The 16,418-nt window shown below is 43.5% G+C and overlaps 1 protein-coding gene across 2 annotated transcripts in view; it reads left to right on the top strand.

Moving 5' to 3' along the window:
* Positions 1-16,418, top strand: part of GPC3 (glypican 3) — a 420,580-nt gene that overhangs the window by 27,467 nt on the left and 376,695 nt on the right. For both annotated transcript variants that reach the window (XM_043570776.1, XM_043570777.1), the window contains exon 2: positions 6,560-6,721. In XM_043570776.1, coding sequence (XP_043426711.1) covers positions 6,560-6,721 — 162 coding nt within the window. The remainder of the gene's footprint in view (positions 1-6,559; positions 6,722-16,418) is intronic.

Below are 16,418 nucleotides of genomic sequence, written 5' to 3'. Positions count from 1 at the left end.
ATTCATACACACTGTTCACTGTCCTCTTCCAATCAGGGACAGGGCTCAGGCCTGGAATGGGGTCTCTGAGTGCGTGTGTGAGCCTATGACTGCAGGGCAAAGGGGGACTGAAGTCCCAGTCCAGGGGAGGTGGCCAAGGGAGACCAGGGGCAGTCTGAAATGTCACCTCCTTGAATGGAGCCAAAAAAGAGCAAGAACTGGGCCCCAGTGATGGAGGTCAAGAAAGCAAGGCCACGGGTAGCCAAGCCGAAGACATCCCGGACACGAGAACACATCAGGAAAGAAAGAGCCTTCTGTGGTCCACCTGCATCATGGACTCTGGGAGCGGAAGCAGGCAGTAAGGGCGCCCAACTTGGATACACATGTGACTCATCCTCCAGAGGAGAGCTACCATAACCCAAATATCCCCTTTCAGTTGTAGGATCCAGAACCAGACCCAGTGTGCAAGCAAGACATTGCCTCAAAATAATTAGAAATGAATTACTTCATAGTTCCTTCAAGTGAGACACGTGTTTGTGTATCTTCAAGTTGGAAATTGATTTTTGTGGTATCTGAAAGTATTTTTTCCAAGAGCAACATTAAGCACAGAGATGTAAAATTTTCAGGGTCATCTGTCTCCACTCTCGTTGTAGATCAGAGAGACACAGAGTTGTTGTTGTTGTTGTTGTTGTTTTTACCTGTGTCCTTGATCTGTACCCTCATTAATTCAACACGATGTGCCGAAGGCTGAATGGGATCGACAGGGCATCCCGAGGAGATGGGTGTCACTCTCTGCTCTTCAGGAATGAAAAATCTAGGAGAGGAGATTATAGTATGAAGGTACTTTTTAATCCTCCAGAATAAGTGGGAACTAGCAGCCCTGTAATGACTTCAGTTAATTTTTTTTTTTTTTAGCACCTGGAAATGCAAGTTATTAAAGCTCCGAGGACTTCAACCTTCCGAGCTCATTTGAATAGTCAATTGCCAAGCCTTTTCCTTATCTCCATCCCAGGCTATATTGCTTGTCTCTATTCCCATTTCCCTGCTAAATTCCACTTTTAGATAAAAAATTGTGAGCACCTCTTTGATGAGTATGGCCAACAATTATTTTTCCTTTCCATCTAATAAAGGAGTTATTTCCCTGTAACCTTCTGTTGTTGCAGACATTCTTAGAGAATGCTTTGCTACTTACTGTGCCTTCTGTACGTTGCATCTTATTTCTTGAATTGGCCTTTCCGCTTTGATTTGTTCAAGTACCTATCAGTTCTCCATGTACCCACGGTGTACCTCCTTACTTATTTGCCCTTGGTTACTTTTTATTCAGCCCACTTGAGATTTGGTTTCCAGAGTAATTGTTTTGTTGACGAGGCTTCCTCTTTCAGTGCTTTCTCTACTTTCAGTTTTGATGTTCCGGTTTTGCTTCTTTCATGCACCTGTTCATGCACTGAAATGGTTAGATTTCATTATTGTCATTTCTTGTAGGCATGTCTAGCTCTCCTGGCTCACTTTGTTCCTTATGTTCTCTTGTGCTAGAGCTTATTTTAAGCTGGCCTGTGAGTTACATGAAATTTACTTAGAATGTTTTTCCCTTTGGCGTATATTTCACTCCTTCCTGGTTTGCAAATCCCAAATTAGTGTTAGTTTATAGGTGTTTTATTTCCCCAAATATGTAGCTAACGCTTAGCCCCCAGATCAGTTGTATTGGCTTATTGATTAACCAGGCAATGATAACTGGGAGGGAGGATAAATATTGCTATGTGTACATGTCTTATATCTGGATACAACCTACACCTTTCTTTATGATGTCTGGCATGTTTTTCCCCTAAATACTCATTTGATGTTTTATTCCTTTCAAGATTTTCTGCTCAACTAATTCTTGAGGTAGTGGGAGTTTTTACAATGATAAGACGTGACCAACCCAGGGAAGGGATACAGTATTCAAGCTCTGCGTTACTTTATGAATGATCACATGGCAAAGGCAAACAAAACTGGTGTCGTGGTAATTCAGAGAGGCGGTCCTGGGTTTCGGTAGGTACACCAAGTGGTAATTTGTTACCTTCTAAGATCTAAGCAGCTCACAGCGTTTCACAGAGGAAAGATTTGAGCCTCGTTATTTTATGATTCCCACTAACCAGCTAGAGCTGGTGGAAGGTAGGAGCAGTGTTAACAGCTGCCCTGCCAAATAAACACTGCTGCTCCTGAAAACTGGAAGTCATCACCAGGGGAAATTCAGAAACACAAAGGAGTTTATGTATGACATTTAATTTTATGAATGTATTCAAATACAGATATTTAATTTTTATTTATTTATTTTTTTAATGTTTATTTATTTTTGAGAGAGACAGAGACAGAGTGCGAGTGGGCTAGGGGCAGAGAGAGAGGGAGACACAGAATCCGAAGCAGGCTCCAAGCTGTCGGCACAGAGCCCAACACGGGGCTCGAACTCACGAGCCGTGAGATCATGACCTGAGCTGAAGTTGGACACTCAACTGACTGAGCCACCCAGGTGCCCCAGATATTTTATTTTTTTTAAAGTTTATTTACTTATTTTGTGAGAGAGAGAGGGGGAGAGGGAAGAAGGGAGGGGCAGAGAGGTGGGGGGGTGGGGAGAGAGAGAGAATCACAGGTGCTGACAGTGTGGAGCCTTGACGGGGGGCTTGATCCCAATGACCATGAGATCATGACCTGAGCTGAAATCAAGAGTCAGGTGCTTAACTGACAGAGCCACCCAGGTGCACCATCAAAGCAGATATTTTAATCTTTTTTTTTTCAACGTTTATTTATTTTTGGGACAGAGAGAGACAGAGCATGAACGGGGGAGGGGCAGAGAGAGAAGGAGACACAGAATCGGAAACAGGATCCAGGCTCCGAGCCGTCAGCCCAGAGCCCGACGCCGGGCTCGAACTCCGGGACCGCGAGATGGTGACCTGGCTGAAGTCGGCCGCTTAACCGACTGCGCCACCCAGGCGCCCCTAAATCAGATATTTTAAACACATATGACTTAGGCATCAGTTTACCAAGGAAGCAAATAAAGCACTGATAAGTGGACAGGAACTTGGTATATGGAAAATACTTGCTACACAGGATTTTCCCTTCTATACGTGTGTCCCAAACCAACCTTGCTTAAATCTAGTTTAGCCACTCTTCCCGAAGGGGACTCTTTCCCTTCGTGGTCCAGTAAACTGCATCAATTTCTACTCCTAGAATAGCCTTATGTTTTGTAACCTCATGTAGAAAGAATACAGTGAGCTAGAACTAGCTCTGTTTTCTTTTTCAGAAGACAATCATAAAGCCTTTAAGCTTAGATCGTATTTAAAATCAGCTTAAGGCTTGTATATGAGATTGACATTTATAGGAGATAAATCTGAACTCTGTGTCTCCAGACCCCAAATTGTATTTTGACACATTAAATATCACCTTTCCATCCAGTGCTATAAATTGCAGTGCGGGATTCGGTTTGGTGATATGTATTATCTGTGCTCTCCATTTACTACCTTTGTCAGCAGCTCCCTTGACGAAGGGGAAGGGGAGAGCTTGGAGTCAATACCCTGGACTCCCAACAGTGATGTCATGTGAGGCAAAACTTGATGAATTTCATTCCTAAATTAAGAAAATAAAACTTGGACACATACATTAAGGTCATGATTAACTGGAATTCCTAGGGAAATACGATGTAATAAAAATAAATTTTCTGGTCACTGAGGACTAACTTGTCTCTTACTGCATACCACCCCCCCCACTCCGTTTTTTAAAACCTCAGTTGTTGCAAAGCTGCCTTAAATGTTTCTGTGTATGCGTTTTAGCCTTACTTCATTAAGATTGGATGTTTCTTATGGAACCTTACTTTGCCAGGGTCCTTCCAGGATGTTGAGGGAGGCTTCCCTCTGTCCCATATACATGTTTAGTCATCCTGGCTAACTATGTTGCTATACTGCACTCAGTCCCTATGCATTAGGTATATATCTCTGCTGATCCCTTTAGATAGTAAGCTCTTTGGGGTAAGGACCATGTCTCTCTTGTTCAAAGCGGTACCTCTCCCATGTAGCACGGTGCTCGGCACATAGAAGATGAGTTAGATTGAGTCCTCTGAGAAGCAGATGCCAGTAGGGCAGGAGATGTAGAAGGGATTTCTTGGGGAAAAGGCTTGTGAAGGAAATTGAGCAGGATGCTGAAGGATGCTGGAAGAGCCCTCGGACTGTGGTGCGGGGCCGACCCAGCTGAGGAAGGAGGGAAAGAAGGAAGGGAGAGTGGGAAGAATCTTTGATTGCAGTACAGTTTTTTTTTTTTTTAAGATTTGTTTCAAATGTTTATTTATTTTTGAGAGAGAGGGGTAGGGAGCAAGCAGGCGAGAGGCAGAGAGAGAGAGGGAGACAGAATCCCAAGCAGGCTCCACTCTGTCAGCACAGAGCCTGATGTGGGGGCTCGAACTCATGAACCGTGAGATCATGACCTGAGCCGAAATCAAGAGTCAGACGCTTAACCGACTGAAGCACCCAGGTGCCCCAGCTGCAGTGCAGTTTGAAGAAAGTTTTGTCAAGGTCAGTGGGGAGTCCTTGAGCCCAAACCCCTGTCAGCAGAGTGCTGTGTCTCACAGGGCTTAGCATCTTTGTTGTGCTCAGTCATCGGCTGGGAGCAGCCCCTAGGGATTACTGCCGGGGTACAACATGGTGGTGAATTCAGAGTGTGGCAGTTGGGACCATTTGTCGGTTACACTCCATGCGGTAGGGGATCTGAGATGCACATTTTCGTGGCCGCCACAGAAGGATCTCAACAAACGCTGATGGAAGGGAGAGTTGGAGTACAGTGGGAGTTGCAGAAGAGGAAGGAGATTGGATTTAATATTCATCGAGCCCTAATATTTGCTAGTATTGGTGGAGTATATAAAATCAGGGGACCCTCCCTCGTTTCCTTCACGTCTCCTCAAATGTTACCTTATGAAAGAAGCCTTCCCTAACTACCCTATATAAATAGAATTGTCCCTGCATCTGCCACCTTCCCTAGCTCCCTTACTTTGGTTTTTAAACATTAAAAAAAATTAACAGCTTTATTGAGGTATAATTGACATACAACAAACCACACACATCTTAAGGGCATAATTTCGACACATGTACGTAGCCATGCGATAATCACTGCAATCAGAATTATGAATGTATCCATCACTCCCCCAAATTTCCTCCCTCCTGCCCTGTCCCTGCCCTCTATCCCTTCCCCAACAGCCACTGAACTGCTTTGTGTCACTATAGATTAATTGGCATTTTGTAGACTTTTGTATAAATGGAAGCATAGAGTATGTAATTTTTTGATGTGGCTTCTATCACTTGGCATAATGTTGCTGGGGTTCACCCATGCGGTAGCACATATCCGTAGTTTATTCCTTTTTATGGCTCGGTAGTATTCCACTGTATGTATATACCACAGTTTGTTTTCCCTTGCTTAATTCTATTTTGTCTGTAGTACTTACCACAACTTCACTGTGTGTGTGTGTGTGTGTGTGTGTGTGTGTGTGTGTGTATGGGATACACAAAGTTCAGTGGGGTTTTGGAACTCAGGAGAACGGTGAGGGCTGGGTTAGGGAGTTCAGCAGTCACATGGGTATAGATGAGATCATGCGTGGGGGAGACGTAGAAAGAGGGGGAGGGTCAGTGACATTAAAGTGACAGGCAGAAGAAGAGGAGGCAGGAAAAGACAGATAAGAGTGGCCATAGCAGTAGGTGCCTGTGGGGGGGGGGCGGGGGGGGGCGGGGGTGGATGGGTTCACTAAAACAATGTAGGAGGAGAACGTTTCAAGAAGGAGATATTGGTCAACTGTGAGGGAAGCTGCGAAAGATCACGTTGGACGAGGACTAAGAAGAGGTTCCAATTCCCTCATTTTAGAAGAAGCGAGGAGATGATTCATTTGGCAAATTTTTATGGAGCTGCAAAAATAAAAAAGCATCATTCATCATAAGTGAAGTAGCTCAGGATTTCAGAGGTCAGCATTTGAACAGACCGAGAATGTTGTAGTTGTAGGGGAGTTTGATGATTGTCTCAATGTGAATGTCGTCCTCTGGATATTTCGTCTCTGAATCTTACCCCGGACCTTCAGTTAAAACAACAACAGTAAAGCTTTGATAGGATATTGATGTTTTAATCATTTATCCCCAAAAGCAACATGGGGTTGGCAGACATACATTTCATTAGGAAATCATAACTGGAATTTTGAAAATTGCTTCTTGGTTGTGCTCTCATTCATAAATTATAATCAAGAAAAATAAATTGTAGGGGTGAAGATTAATCTTTTAACGGACAAATTAAATATCGGTGTTCAATGACGTATACTTGGTGCTGTAAATTAGTTTATGCAGAATTTATGAGTCAAACCTAGGCAATTAATTCTAACGGTTATTCAAAAAGACTCAGTCATAAGGATAATGAGGAGAAAGCAGGGATCAGTTAAGATAAACACTAATTTTGAAAAATCAAGATTTTCCTGTATTTAAAAAAACCGCATTCTTTGGCCTTGTTTGCCACGCACGTGTGTGCGCGCGCGTGTATGTCTGACATTCTGCTTACTGAAACATGAAAAACTTGTTTGTTTCAGGATCAGATCTGCAAGTATGTCTCCCCAAGGGCCCAACATGCTGCTCAAGAAAGATGGAAGAAAAATACCAACTGACGGCACGCTTGAACATCGAACAGCTGCTTCAGTCTGCAAGTATGGAGCTCAAGTTCTTAATTATTCAGAATGCTGCGGTTTTCCAAGGTGAGTTCTGGGGATCGTCTTAGATGGGCTGCTCAGTGGCATCATTCTTTGGGCACTGGGCTTTCAAATGCTAAGTGTAATTTGTAAATCACCATTCCAGCATTAATGCTCGATATAAGAACCTCCCAGTGAGAGATTCTGTTTAAGGAAAACCACAGTTTTTAGAGAAGCTGCGTTTCACTCTTTGGGAAGGCAGGTATTCTAAAAAAATCATTGTCCAAGGACATTCTGTTTACCTGTATGCAAAGGCTGTAAGTCTCCACAGAAAGAGTAAATGAGATCTTCTCTCTAAGAGCACTTAAGACTTGTTTAAAACACAAAACAAAAAAAGTTTACTTGAGTACCAGTTTTCTCCAGGAGTGGCTTAGATATTTGTGGAACATGCCTGAACTCCTTCTGACCACTGGGGCCATTCATAGAGAGGGGGAGCTTGGTTTGAAGGCCATACGTTTTCTCATTTGTGTGAATGGTTACCTTTTCTTTCTTTGTGAGTCTCAGTTCTCGCTACACTCGCGTGTGGCTGTAAAGGAAGCTGATGTGGCATCGCCAGAACAGGTCAGGAATCCCACTTCTCCTGGCTAACTTGTAGGACTGTCACGGCAGGATGGAGAGTACTGCCATTGATTCAAAGACCCAGCTAGGGACGACGGTGACAACGGTGGTCATAGAGATACTAAAGCACTTAGCAGCACACTCGAGGCACTCTTGTAAGTGCGTTATGTGTATTAACTCATTCAGTCTTCACAATAACCCTATGAAGTAAGTATCACTATCAGCATTCCCATTTAATGGGTAAAAACCCAAGGCACATCATGGTTAAGTAACTTGCCCAAGGACACACAACTAATAAGTGGTGAAAGCAGGTTTTGAACCTAGGCGACCTGGCTCTTACAGTCCATACATACTTTTAAGCACCTCAGTATGCTGCCTCCTGGGAGGGGAAATTACTCACAGATATTAGAGCTTTCTTCTATCTTTCCTTAGGCACATGGAATCAGTGCCTTTTTCTTGCTCTACAGGGAATCGGGGTCAGATAGAAAAATAACACTTTTGGGGTGCCTGGGTGGCTCAGTCGGTTAAGCGTCCGACTTCGGCTCAGGTCATGATCTCGCGGTCCATGAGTTCGAGCCCCACTTCGGGCTCTGTGCTGACAGCTCAGAGCCTGGAGCCTGCATCGGATCCTGTGTCTCCCTCTCTCTCTGCCCCTCTCGTACTCATGCTGTCTCTCTCTCTCTCTCTCTCTCTCTCTCTCTCTCTCTCTCTCTCTCAAAAATGAATAAACATTAAAACATTTTTAAAAAATAACACTTCTGACTACTTGACATTCCAAAGTGTTAGATTTATGGCGCCTGGATAAGGATTAACCTCTGAATTGTAAGGTGGGTTGATTATAGCTTATTTTGTGTATTACAAAGAAGTTTTTAGAATTAGCTAAGAAAATTATTCAAATTAGCTAATAAAGCATACATTCATAATAGTTTCTAGGGTCAAAGCCTCAGGGGATGTCGGGTTGATTATATGAAGTACAGTATATAAGCGTGAAGTATTTGTTAACTTATTTATGCAGTCAGACTCTTGTGAAGAGTTTGTTGAGACTAACAATTTGGCGAAAGAATGAATAATTTAAACAGATTTTAAAAATACATGTACCATTCATGTACTTCTTAGATTGGTTTTGGAGCTGATCTGCCGGCTGAAAGTGGGGTGATAAGAAGTGATGGGACATGAGAATTGGGTTGAAACAGAGAGCTGAATCTTCCTCTTTGGGGTGTCAAGGTGCTTCTCAGAACAGAGTATGATTTGTTTCATTCTCAGGATAACCAGGTCAACAGATGTTATACAACCATTAGCTGGCGGAAGTGGCTGTCCATCTGAGGGCCTTGGGTGTCAGCTTCCCTATCTCCGTCCAGTCCTGCATTTTACATATTGTGTTTTCTAGCCCTGGAGCAGCACAAGACTAGGAAGAAAGGAAGTTCTGACCCGATTTTGATTGGCTTAGCATGGAGGATGAACACTAGTCATGTGAACAGAGGCTGGAAAGTGGAAAGTGGGGGCAGCACCTACTAGTTGTATTCTTTCTCTGTCTCTGACACACACACACACACACACACACACGCACGCACGCACACACACGTTATTTCAATTTTTTATCTTGTTTCATTCTCTTCTCTTATTCTTTCCCTGCTTCACATTTAGAGAACATAAACCCCATGATAAAAAAGAAACCATGGTGCCAGACCTCAAGGCAATGATGCCATGTTTCTAGAAACATTACCCCCAAATTCTTTCTATAAGAAACATTGGGAAGCACAAGACTAAAATCAGGGACTGCCGCAAGATGGTGCATTATGGATTGCTAAGAAGAAGAGAACGGCCTGTTTTTCCTTACAATTACTTACTATTCTAATTAATTTAAAAGGGGAGGGCACAGTTGTTTTTTCCTTAAAATGTACTCTGTCCCCAAGATTCCGGCAGACCAGATCATTGCTCTAATACTTCACTCATATGAAATTTAACGCAAGCTATTTTCTCCACCATATGAAGTTGAAGAAAACTCATCTTGATACTGGCCTAGATCCACAATCTCTTTAGGATTCCTTCGCTAGTCCACATTGGGGGTATTAAAGCTCTGAGCACTTTGTGCAAATATGTGCACAGTTCCACGAGCAATCCTTACTGCCTTGATGTGGATTTTATGTCTTCGTTTGCAAGAAGCCTTTGCCCTCATAAATGAGCCTGGGGCCCTTTGCTACAGTGGTTGGAGTGCTCTCTTGCTAATGTTGTTTTGATAATGATTGAAGCGTTAAAAAAAAAAGTTGTTCTTTATTTTCAATCTTTGCATTGCCTCGTTTCCTAAATTTAATTTACTTGGATGTGCTTAGTAAAATGGGGCAGCAGAATCGTTTTTTGTTTCTGCCTAATTAATTCTTTTTGAAAAACTCCACTAAAAGATTTTCTTTTCTTTTTGTTCTCCCTTACCTAATAATAATTACGATGATAATAATAATAGTGGCAATTTATTAAGTGTCTACTGTATGATGCTTACTTTGACATAATCCTCTCATGTAATTTTCCCCACGGCCCTCTGGGGTCCCTACTGTAATTATCTCTATTTTACAGATGAGGAAACTTGTTCTTAGTATGCTTGACATGAAACAAAATTAAGAAGTTGTGTGTGTGGGGGGGTGGGGCACCAGGGTGGCTCAGTCCGTTAAGTGTCTGACTCTTGATATCGGCTCAGGTCACGATCTCACGGTTCGTGGCATCAAGGCCCGCGTCGGGTTCTGTGCTGGCAGTACAGAGCCTGCTTGGGATTCTCTTTCTTCCTCTCTTTCTGCTCCTGCCCCACTTGGACTCTCCCCCTCTCTCAAAACAAATAAAAAAAACTTAAAACAACAACAACAAGAAGTTGTAGGATTTGTGGTCCTTGGGACGAACACCAGGATAGAATTCTGAATTTTTCATCCTATCTCCACCACGGCTACACCTTCAAGCCTGGAGTTTGGTTTTCTTGGCAGATTTCCTTATAACCTTCCGGTGCGTGCTATCAGGAAGTACTTGGGGGTATATGCCTGGGTGTTTTCTGTATGTTGGATGATTCCAGTCTTCCCCAAGGTGCCACTGTCTTTGAGTGAGACCAGACTCTTCAGCTTTTCTGGAAGTTGTGTAACCCACAACTTGAACGGGCTTCACCAGAGGGTAGAAATCGTGGTCAAGCAGAAAACATCTGTGTGTTCCTAAAACACCATGGATCTCCTGTCTAGGTAGCTGAAAGCTCCTCGGGTCACCGTTCAGTGCCCACTACTGTTGATGCGTGGTCTTTACAAGCTTGATTTTCTAGCTTTCTAGCCAGTGGTAGATAAGCAGTTAAATGGAAGGGTTAGAGAAGATTGCCAGAGGGAGGTACATACGAGCAGGAAGAAGTTACGAGTGACAGTAAGGGTGGAAGACATAAAAGTAGGCTCACGAGCTCACTGAACGTGGCAGTCCGGAGGGCATTCAGGAGAGGGGTATATCCTACCCGCCTCAGTAGCCCCTGTATTATAGTAGGCCCGACAACTGATGTCCATTGCGAATCAATAAAGATCAAATTATTTTCCCTGTTTTTTTTTCCCCTCCACATTTTCCATTTTAAGTGGCTAAAAAAATATATCGAGGGGCTGAAAGGCAATGGAAGGAGCACTGGGCTTGGAGTCCAGACATCTAAATTCTAATTCTAATTCTAATTCTGTTTTGGGAAGCTTTATGCCCTTAGGCGGTTATTTCGAGTCTCTTAGCCTCAGTTTTCTTACCTGCAAGATGGGGGATCATAATTACAATCCTGCTTCACCTCATAGGGGCGACGCAATGTATGTCAAAGTACCTTGAAAACCGTAAAGCAGCGTATACATGCATTATTATCTCGCCAGCTCACTTAAGTGGACTGCTCTATCCCAGGTGATGGCAGATGAATGGTGCATCACCGTTCCAGACGTTAGCCTAGATAAAGCTGGAGGTCATGATGTCACTCACCTATTTTGGCCACCTTACAGCTTTAGCGCACAGGTGAGGGAGCCCTTAGGTAAAGTAGCCTTTGAAAAAGGGGTCTATTCTGTGCATTCTTAGATGTGAAGCTGTGCTGTTTGAAACGGCAGAACTGCCGGGAGCAGTCCTTTTTGTCAGCTTCCCGAAGCCTCTTCTCTTCTGGCCCCTATCTGCTGTATTTTACACACAAACAAGCGGCTGGATCAGGAAGGGTTTGTGGTGTTCAGGCCAGAAGTACTTTTCCCAGGCCGTCTTCTTAATTGCACCGTCTGCGCCACGATATCATGGCAGAGAGAAGGAAAATGGGAGTCAGAGTTTAGAGATGTCACCTGGATCTTCACCCAGTGTTGGAGGACTTTCTGGTACCCGCTTTCTAGAGGGGAGATGAAAAAGATGTCTCCACATGGTGGGGGGGTTGGCGACAGTGTTTCTGTGCTGCTGTTTCTCTACTCCCGTGTTTTCCATTTCCATCTGCTCCTGGCAGTTCTTACACTTTTTTTTTTCTTTCTGTCAGATCCCTGTCTCTCCCACTCCCACTAAATAAAATTGACCTTGGTTAGAACACCCTTTTCCATCAACTCAGAGCAATTTCTCCAGTCACTTCTGCTTGAAATAACTGTTTAGGGACATTATTCAAGCAAAGCTTTTTTCTTTCACAGTTAATATGTGACTAAATAATTGCTTGGATGTTGATAAACATGTTTTTGAGATTCAATCATTTGTTAATTTAGTTTTTATAATGTTGTGGGGGGTTTTAAGGGAGCACCGAGCCATTTTTCTCCATTTCGCAATGTTTCCCCTTGACTAGGCTGACAGTTCTCCTGCTCGTGCTCCCGCTCTGTGCCGGGCCGAGCCCCACCGAGTCCCCGACTCGGGCCACCGGCCATTCTGTCACAACCCTTTCTTGGTTGAAAATGACCTATGGGAGAGAATAATTACACTGATGTCTAATCAGAACGTAATTCATTTGCCAGGGCTAACTGTAATAACATTAAACTGAATAGAAGAATTTTAGGAACGCAAACCATGACCGTGAGTGAGGTTATAGATCCTCAAAAATGTAAATTATTAATCAAACCACTCATCTGTAAGGCAAAGCTCTAGTAATCCCATTATAAAAGGGTGAATTTCTCATCAGAGCCCAGAAGATGCTGGCTTTAATTAGTGTCCTTTTATGGCACTGACTCAAAGAGATATTTTGGTTACAAAGTTTAAAAAAGATGTGATTCTTTATTAGTGCTATTGGAAAAACAATTGGAAACTGGGCGTTTAAAGTCATTTTGGTTTTAAACTAAGAACTTTTGGATTCTATTCAGTTTCAAAATTCTGTGGCTTTCACGGAGCCAGAGGCTGGGGGAGTTGTAAACCTTTACTGTGCCCTCTATTGATTTAGAAAAGTCAGTCATTAGGCTGAAAACTGTTTAATAAAAAGAGCTTAGGAAAATGACTCAGTGTGCGGCCAGAGACTGTTCTAGGGCCAACGTGAGGTGAGGAGATTATGCAGATTAACTCTTTACCCCCCCCCCCCTTGATTCAATAGGGCTCTGAACTCACCCCCTCTAGCTGCCATGCTCCTGCCCACCTTCTCACTAGTGGGCCCAGCAAAGCAAATTAGAGGACATTGTCCCTGCCCTCTAGAAGCTTCCAGGAAAAATACCACTTTTGCTTCAAGTGATTACTCCCCACCCCTCCCCTGCTGGGATTTGTTTACCTTCTGAAAACATATGTTCCTCCTCCTCTTTCTGTCTCACTGAGTTGCAGTACCTGATATCAGAGTAATGAAGCATATGTTTGAGAGATTTGAATTCTCCTGTCAGTAGAGTGGAGGTAGAAACGATTTTCCTTTAAGCTGGAAGTGGTAACACAGAAATTAAAAACACCTTCCCTTCTGTCGTCTGTGAGAGGCTTCGAGGGGCTGGCACTCCTTCTTTTTCCCCATCCCGTCTTGCAGTCAGTCAAAAGGTCTTGTTTCTTCCTTCATGTTCCCTCACATCTTTTCCCTCCACCCCCTTCCCCTCTGTCCTCTCTGGGTCTCAGTGGTTTCCTTGAGTGTATACTGATGCCTGCTGGCCCTGTGTCTGATTTGAGTTTCCCGTTCCATCAGCTCACGCCTAGACTACCAGCAAAGGCAGGACTGGGTTTCCTGCCTTTGGACTCCTCCTTTGCTTCCCGGTCCAGCTACGGACTGTAATGATTAAGAGGGTGGGCTCTGGGGTCATTTGGGCTGGGTTTGAATGAATCTGGGTAGGGGTAGATAGGACAAGCGGGATGCGTATGGAGAGGAGAAAGTCCAGGGCTTGGGCCGAGAATCAGACCTCCTCTCTGAGCCTGCACTAAGTCAGTGTGAGATGAGCGGAAGGACTCCTGTTCCAAAGTGTTCTGTCTGTATCATCTCATTGAAACCTCACAACAACTCTCGGAGGTGAATACTGTTATTAGCCTCATTTGACCTCCAGGAAGCCTGGGTTTAGAGACAGGAACTGAACCCTGGCCTAGGCCCTTAATCACCATACGTTACACATCATCTCTATGAATTTTGTTTCCCGGTCAATGGGCAACCTCCCCAGTTCTAGCTTTCTTTCTTGCAAGGGAATTCTGTTGCATTTCATTAAAAACCATTTGCTGGGCGAGTACCTAGCATGTCTGGAGGCAGGCACTGTGTGTGTGAGGGGGATTCAAAGATAAAAACGACTTCGTGCTTACCTTCAAATTCTAGAAACCAAGACTTTTATACATGAGTAACCGGGGTACAAGGCGCCCTAAGGGCAATGCTGTGAGAAATGTCTTAGCAGTTTTCTAGGGGGAGTAAGGGTAGATTCAGGTTTGTGGGGTCCAAAGCTTATACAATCTGGGGGCCCTCTGTAAGGAAAAGAGGACCAAATTAAAACTATGAAATGCCCACGGCTCCTGCCGGAGGAGGCTTGCAAGTGTGGGACCCTGCAGCTTAGACTTCATTAGCTTCACAGGAGACCTGCCTCTGTAGGGGGAGTGTGAGGTTGGAGAAGATTAATTCCAACTAGAGGGTAGAGGTTCTTGGAGGATATTGCTTGTATGAATTCCCCAGACAGGCATGGCTCTTGATCAAAGAGAAGGGCAGGTGAGGGAGTCAGGTAAATCAGTGCACATCTTCTAAATTAAATTAAAATTTGAACACTATTAATTGCCTACTAGATGCCAGCCTTTCTGGCCTCCCTGGCTGGCCGTATAGCATCTCAGCCTTCTCTCTTGAAAGGGCAAATGCTGAGGACACATGCAGAGGGGGCATGGTGTGCCAGACATGTGCTCTGGCTTCGGGCAGAGTGGAGTCTAAGTCCCGGCTCTGCCATGGCCGCCCTTTGTGACCAAGAGCAAGGCACTTCTCCCCGAGCCATTCATTGTAAACTGGGTTGAATCCGATGAGGGCTGTGAAGAGCTCAGCCCTATGCTGAGGAATCTGTAGGAATCCCATGCGTGGTGGCCTTTGTTTTCGTTATTCCCTGTTGCGCATTTGTAAGCATAATCCTAGATGAAGTATATAGTATCTTTGCTTCGCAGTATTGACTATCACATATCTGGCCCATATACTTTTTAAAAAGTGCTTTTCTATGTTTCAATATATTTATAATCAATGTAAAAATGATCTAGGATACCCACTCCTAATCCTATCACTCAGAAGAAAACCCGCTTGTAACATTTTTATGTTTTCTTCCTTTTTCTCTCCGTGTGTGTGTATGTAAGACTAAATAGTATGCAGTTTCTAAATGGTCCCCTAGTGGTCTGAATGAGTTAACGTAGCCTCGAGATCTAACTAGCAATGGTAGACTCTGATTTCATTGGGTTGCATTAGGAGAAGAAGGAGCACAAAAATGATGAATGGAAACCAGGGTGTTTATGATGCTTCCCTCCCTGGGTTGAAGTTCTTTGGCATTAGTACTGGACCTGATTCACTGGAATGTCATCGTTGGATTGGAGCAGGGCTTATGTGTATTCTATCTCACTGCTGTGTCCCCGGGTGAGATGTTAGATGGTAAAGGTGTGAAAACACACATACGCACGCACGTCCGTGCACTCACACGCACGCACACATAATTAAAATTAGTAGAATTAATAGAAACAGATTTCCAAACTCTTCCACTTCCTCTGCAACAAGTGCCATGATGACCAAATAGAAAAACATACAACCTGTTGCCTGCAGCATTTATCTTTAGGCTTTAAAATCTACTCAGATATAAGATCTAAAAAGTGAAGCTGATAGGTTGATGCTTGCCCATTTTGAGATGGAACGTCTTACGTATACCTGAGCGCCTGCTTCTGCTTATGGCCTTACCACTCCCCGGCCTCCTGGTTGTCTTTTCTTCCAGCCTGACCCCGGCTCTTCACAGAGCGCTATGAATAAGGCTCAGTGCCACGGATTTATACCTGCTGACCAAGAATCATGAGAATTGTGCCACCTGTCAGCTTCTCCAGATACGCTCTTACGTGTCATTCCTGATTACTGTGAGCACTTAAAAGTAACGGAGCAAATTTTCTTTCAGGACATTCTTTTTTTTTAAATATAAGTTTTTACTACAGAAATAAGTACTGTAGTAGGCCCTACGTAATTGACCTCACCTCATCTTAACCATGTAGGCATTTTATCTTCTCACCTCATCCCAGGAAGAAGGGTGAGTACAGGACAATAAAGGGTTTTGAGAGAGAGACCACCTTCACAGAACTTTTATTACAGTATATTGTTGTAATTCTGTTTTGCTATTAGTTATTGTTGTTCATCGCTTCCTGTGCCTAATTTATAAATTAATCTTTATCATAGGTATGTACGTATAGGAAAAAAACATAAGTCTGTAGTGGGTTCGTTCAGTCCTGTCAACGTTTCAGGCATCCACATGGGGTCTTGAAATGTATCCCCACGGGTAAGAAGTTGGACGACTCTACACGTTTACCAGAGAAAATGAAAAAAAACACACGCAGAAACCCCAAAAATGTGGAAAATAAAATGACCTACACTTTAGCTCCCACAGGATAACTGCCATTAACATTTTGGTATATAATCTTGCATATCTTGGTTCAGTATTATACACATATAGGTGTGTGTGCGTATTTTTCAAAAATGGATTCTATTGCTTTTGCATGTGATACAGCCTTCTTTCCATGTCAATAATGTATTTCTATAGTGCAATCAAAATGTAGTATTTAG

The sequence above is a fragment of the Prionailurus bengalensis genome, chromosome X, assembly GCF_016509475.1.
Source record: "Prionailurus bengalensis isolate Pbe53 chromosome X, Fcat_Pben_1.1_paternal_pri, whole genome shotgun sequence".
NCBI classification, from domain to species: domain Eukaryota; kingdom Metazoa; phylum Chordata; class Mammalia; order Carnivora; family Felidae; genus Prionailurus; species Prionailurus bengalensis.
Note: the sequence above shows the minus strand (reverse complement) of the source record. Positions and strands in the feature narration are given on the sequence as shown.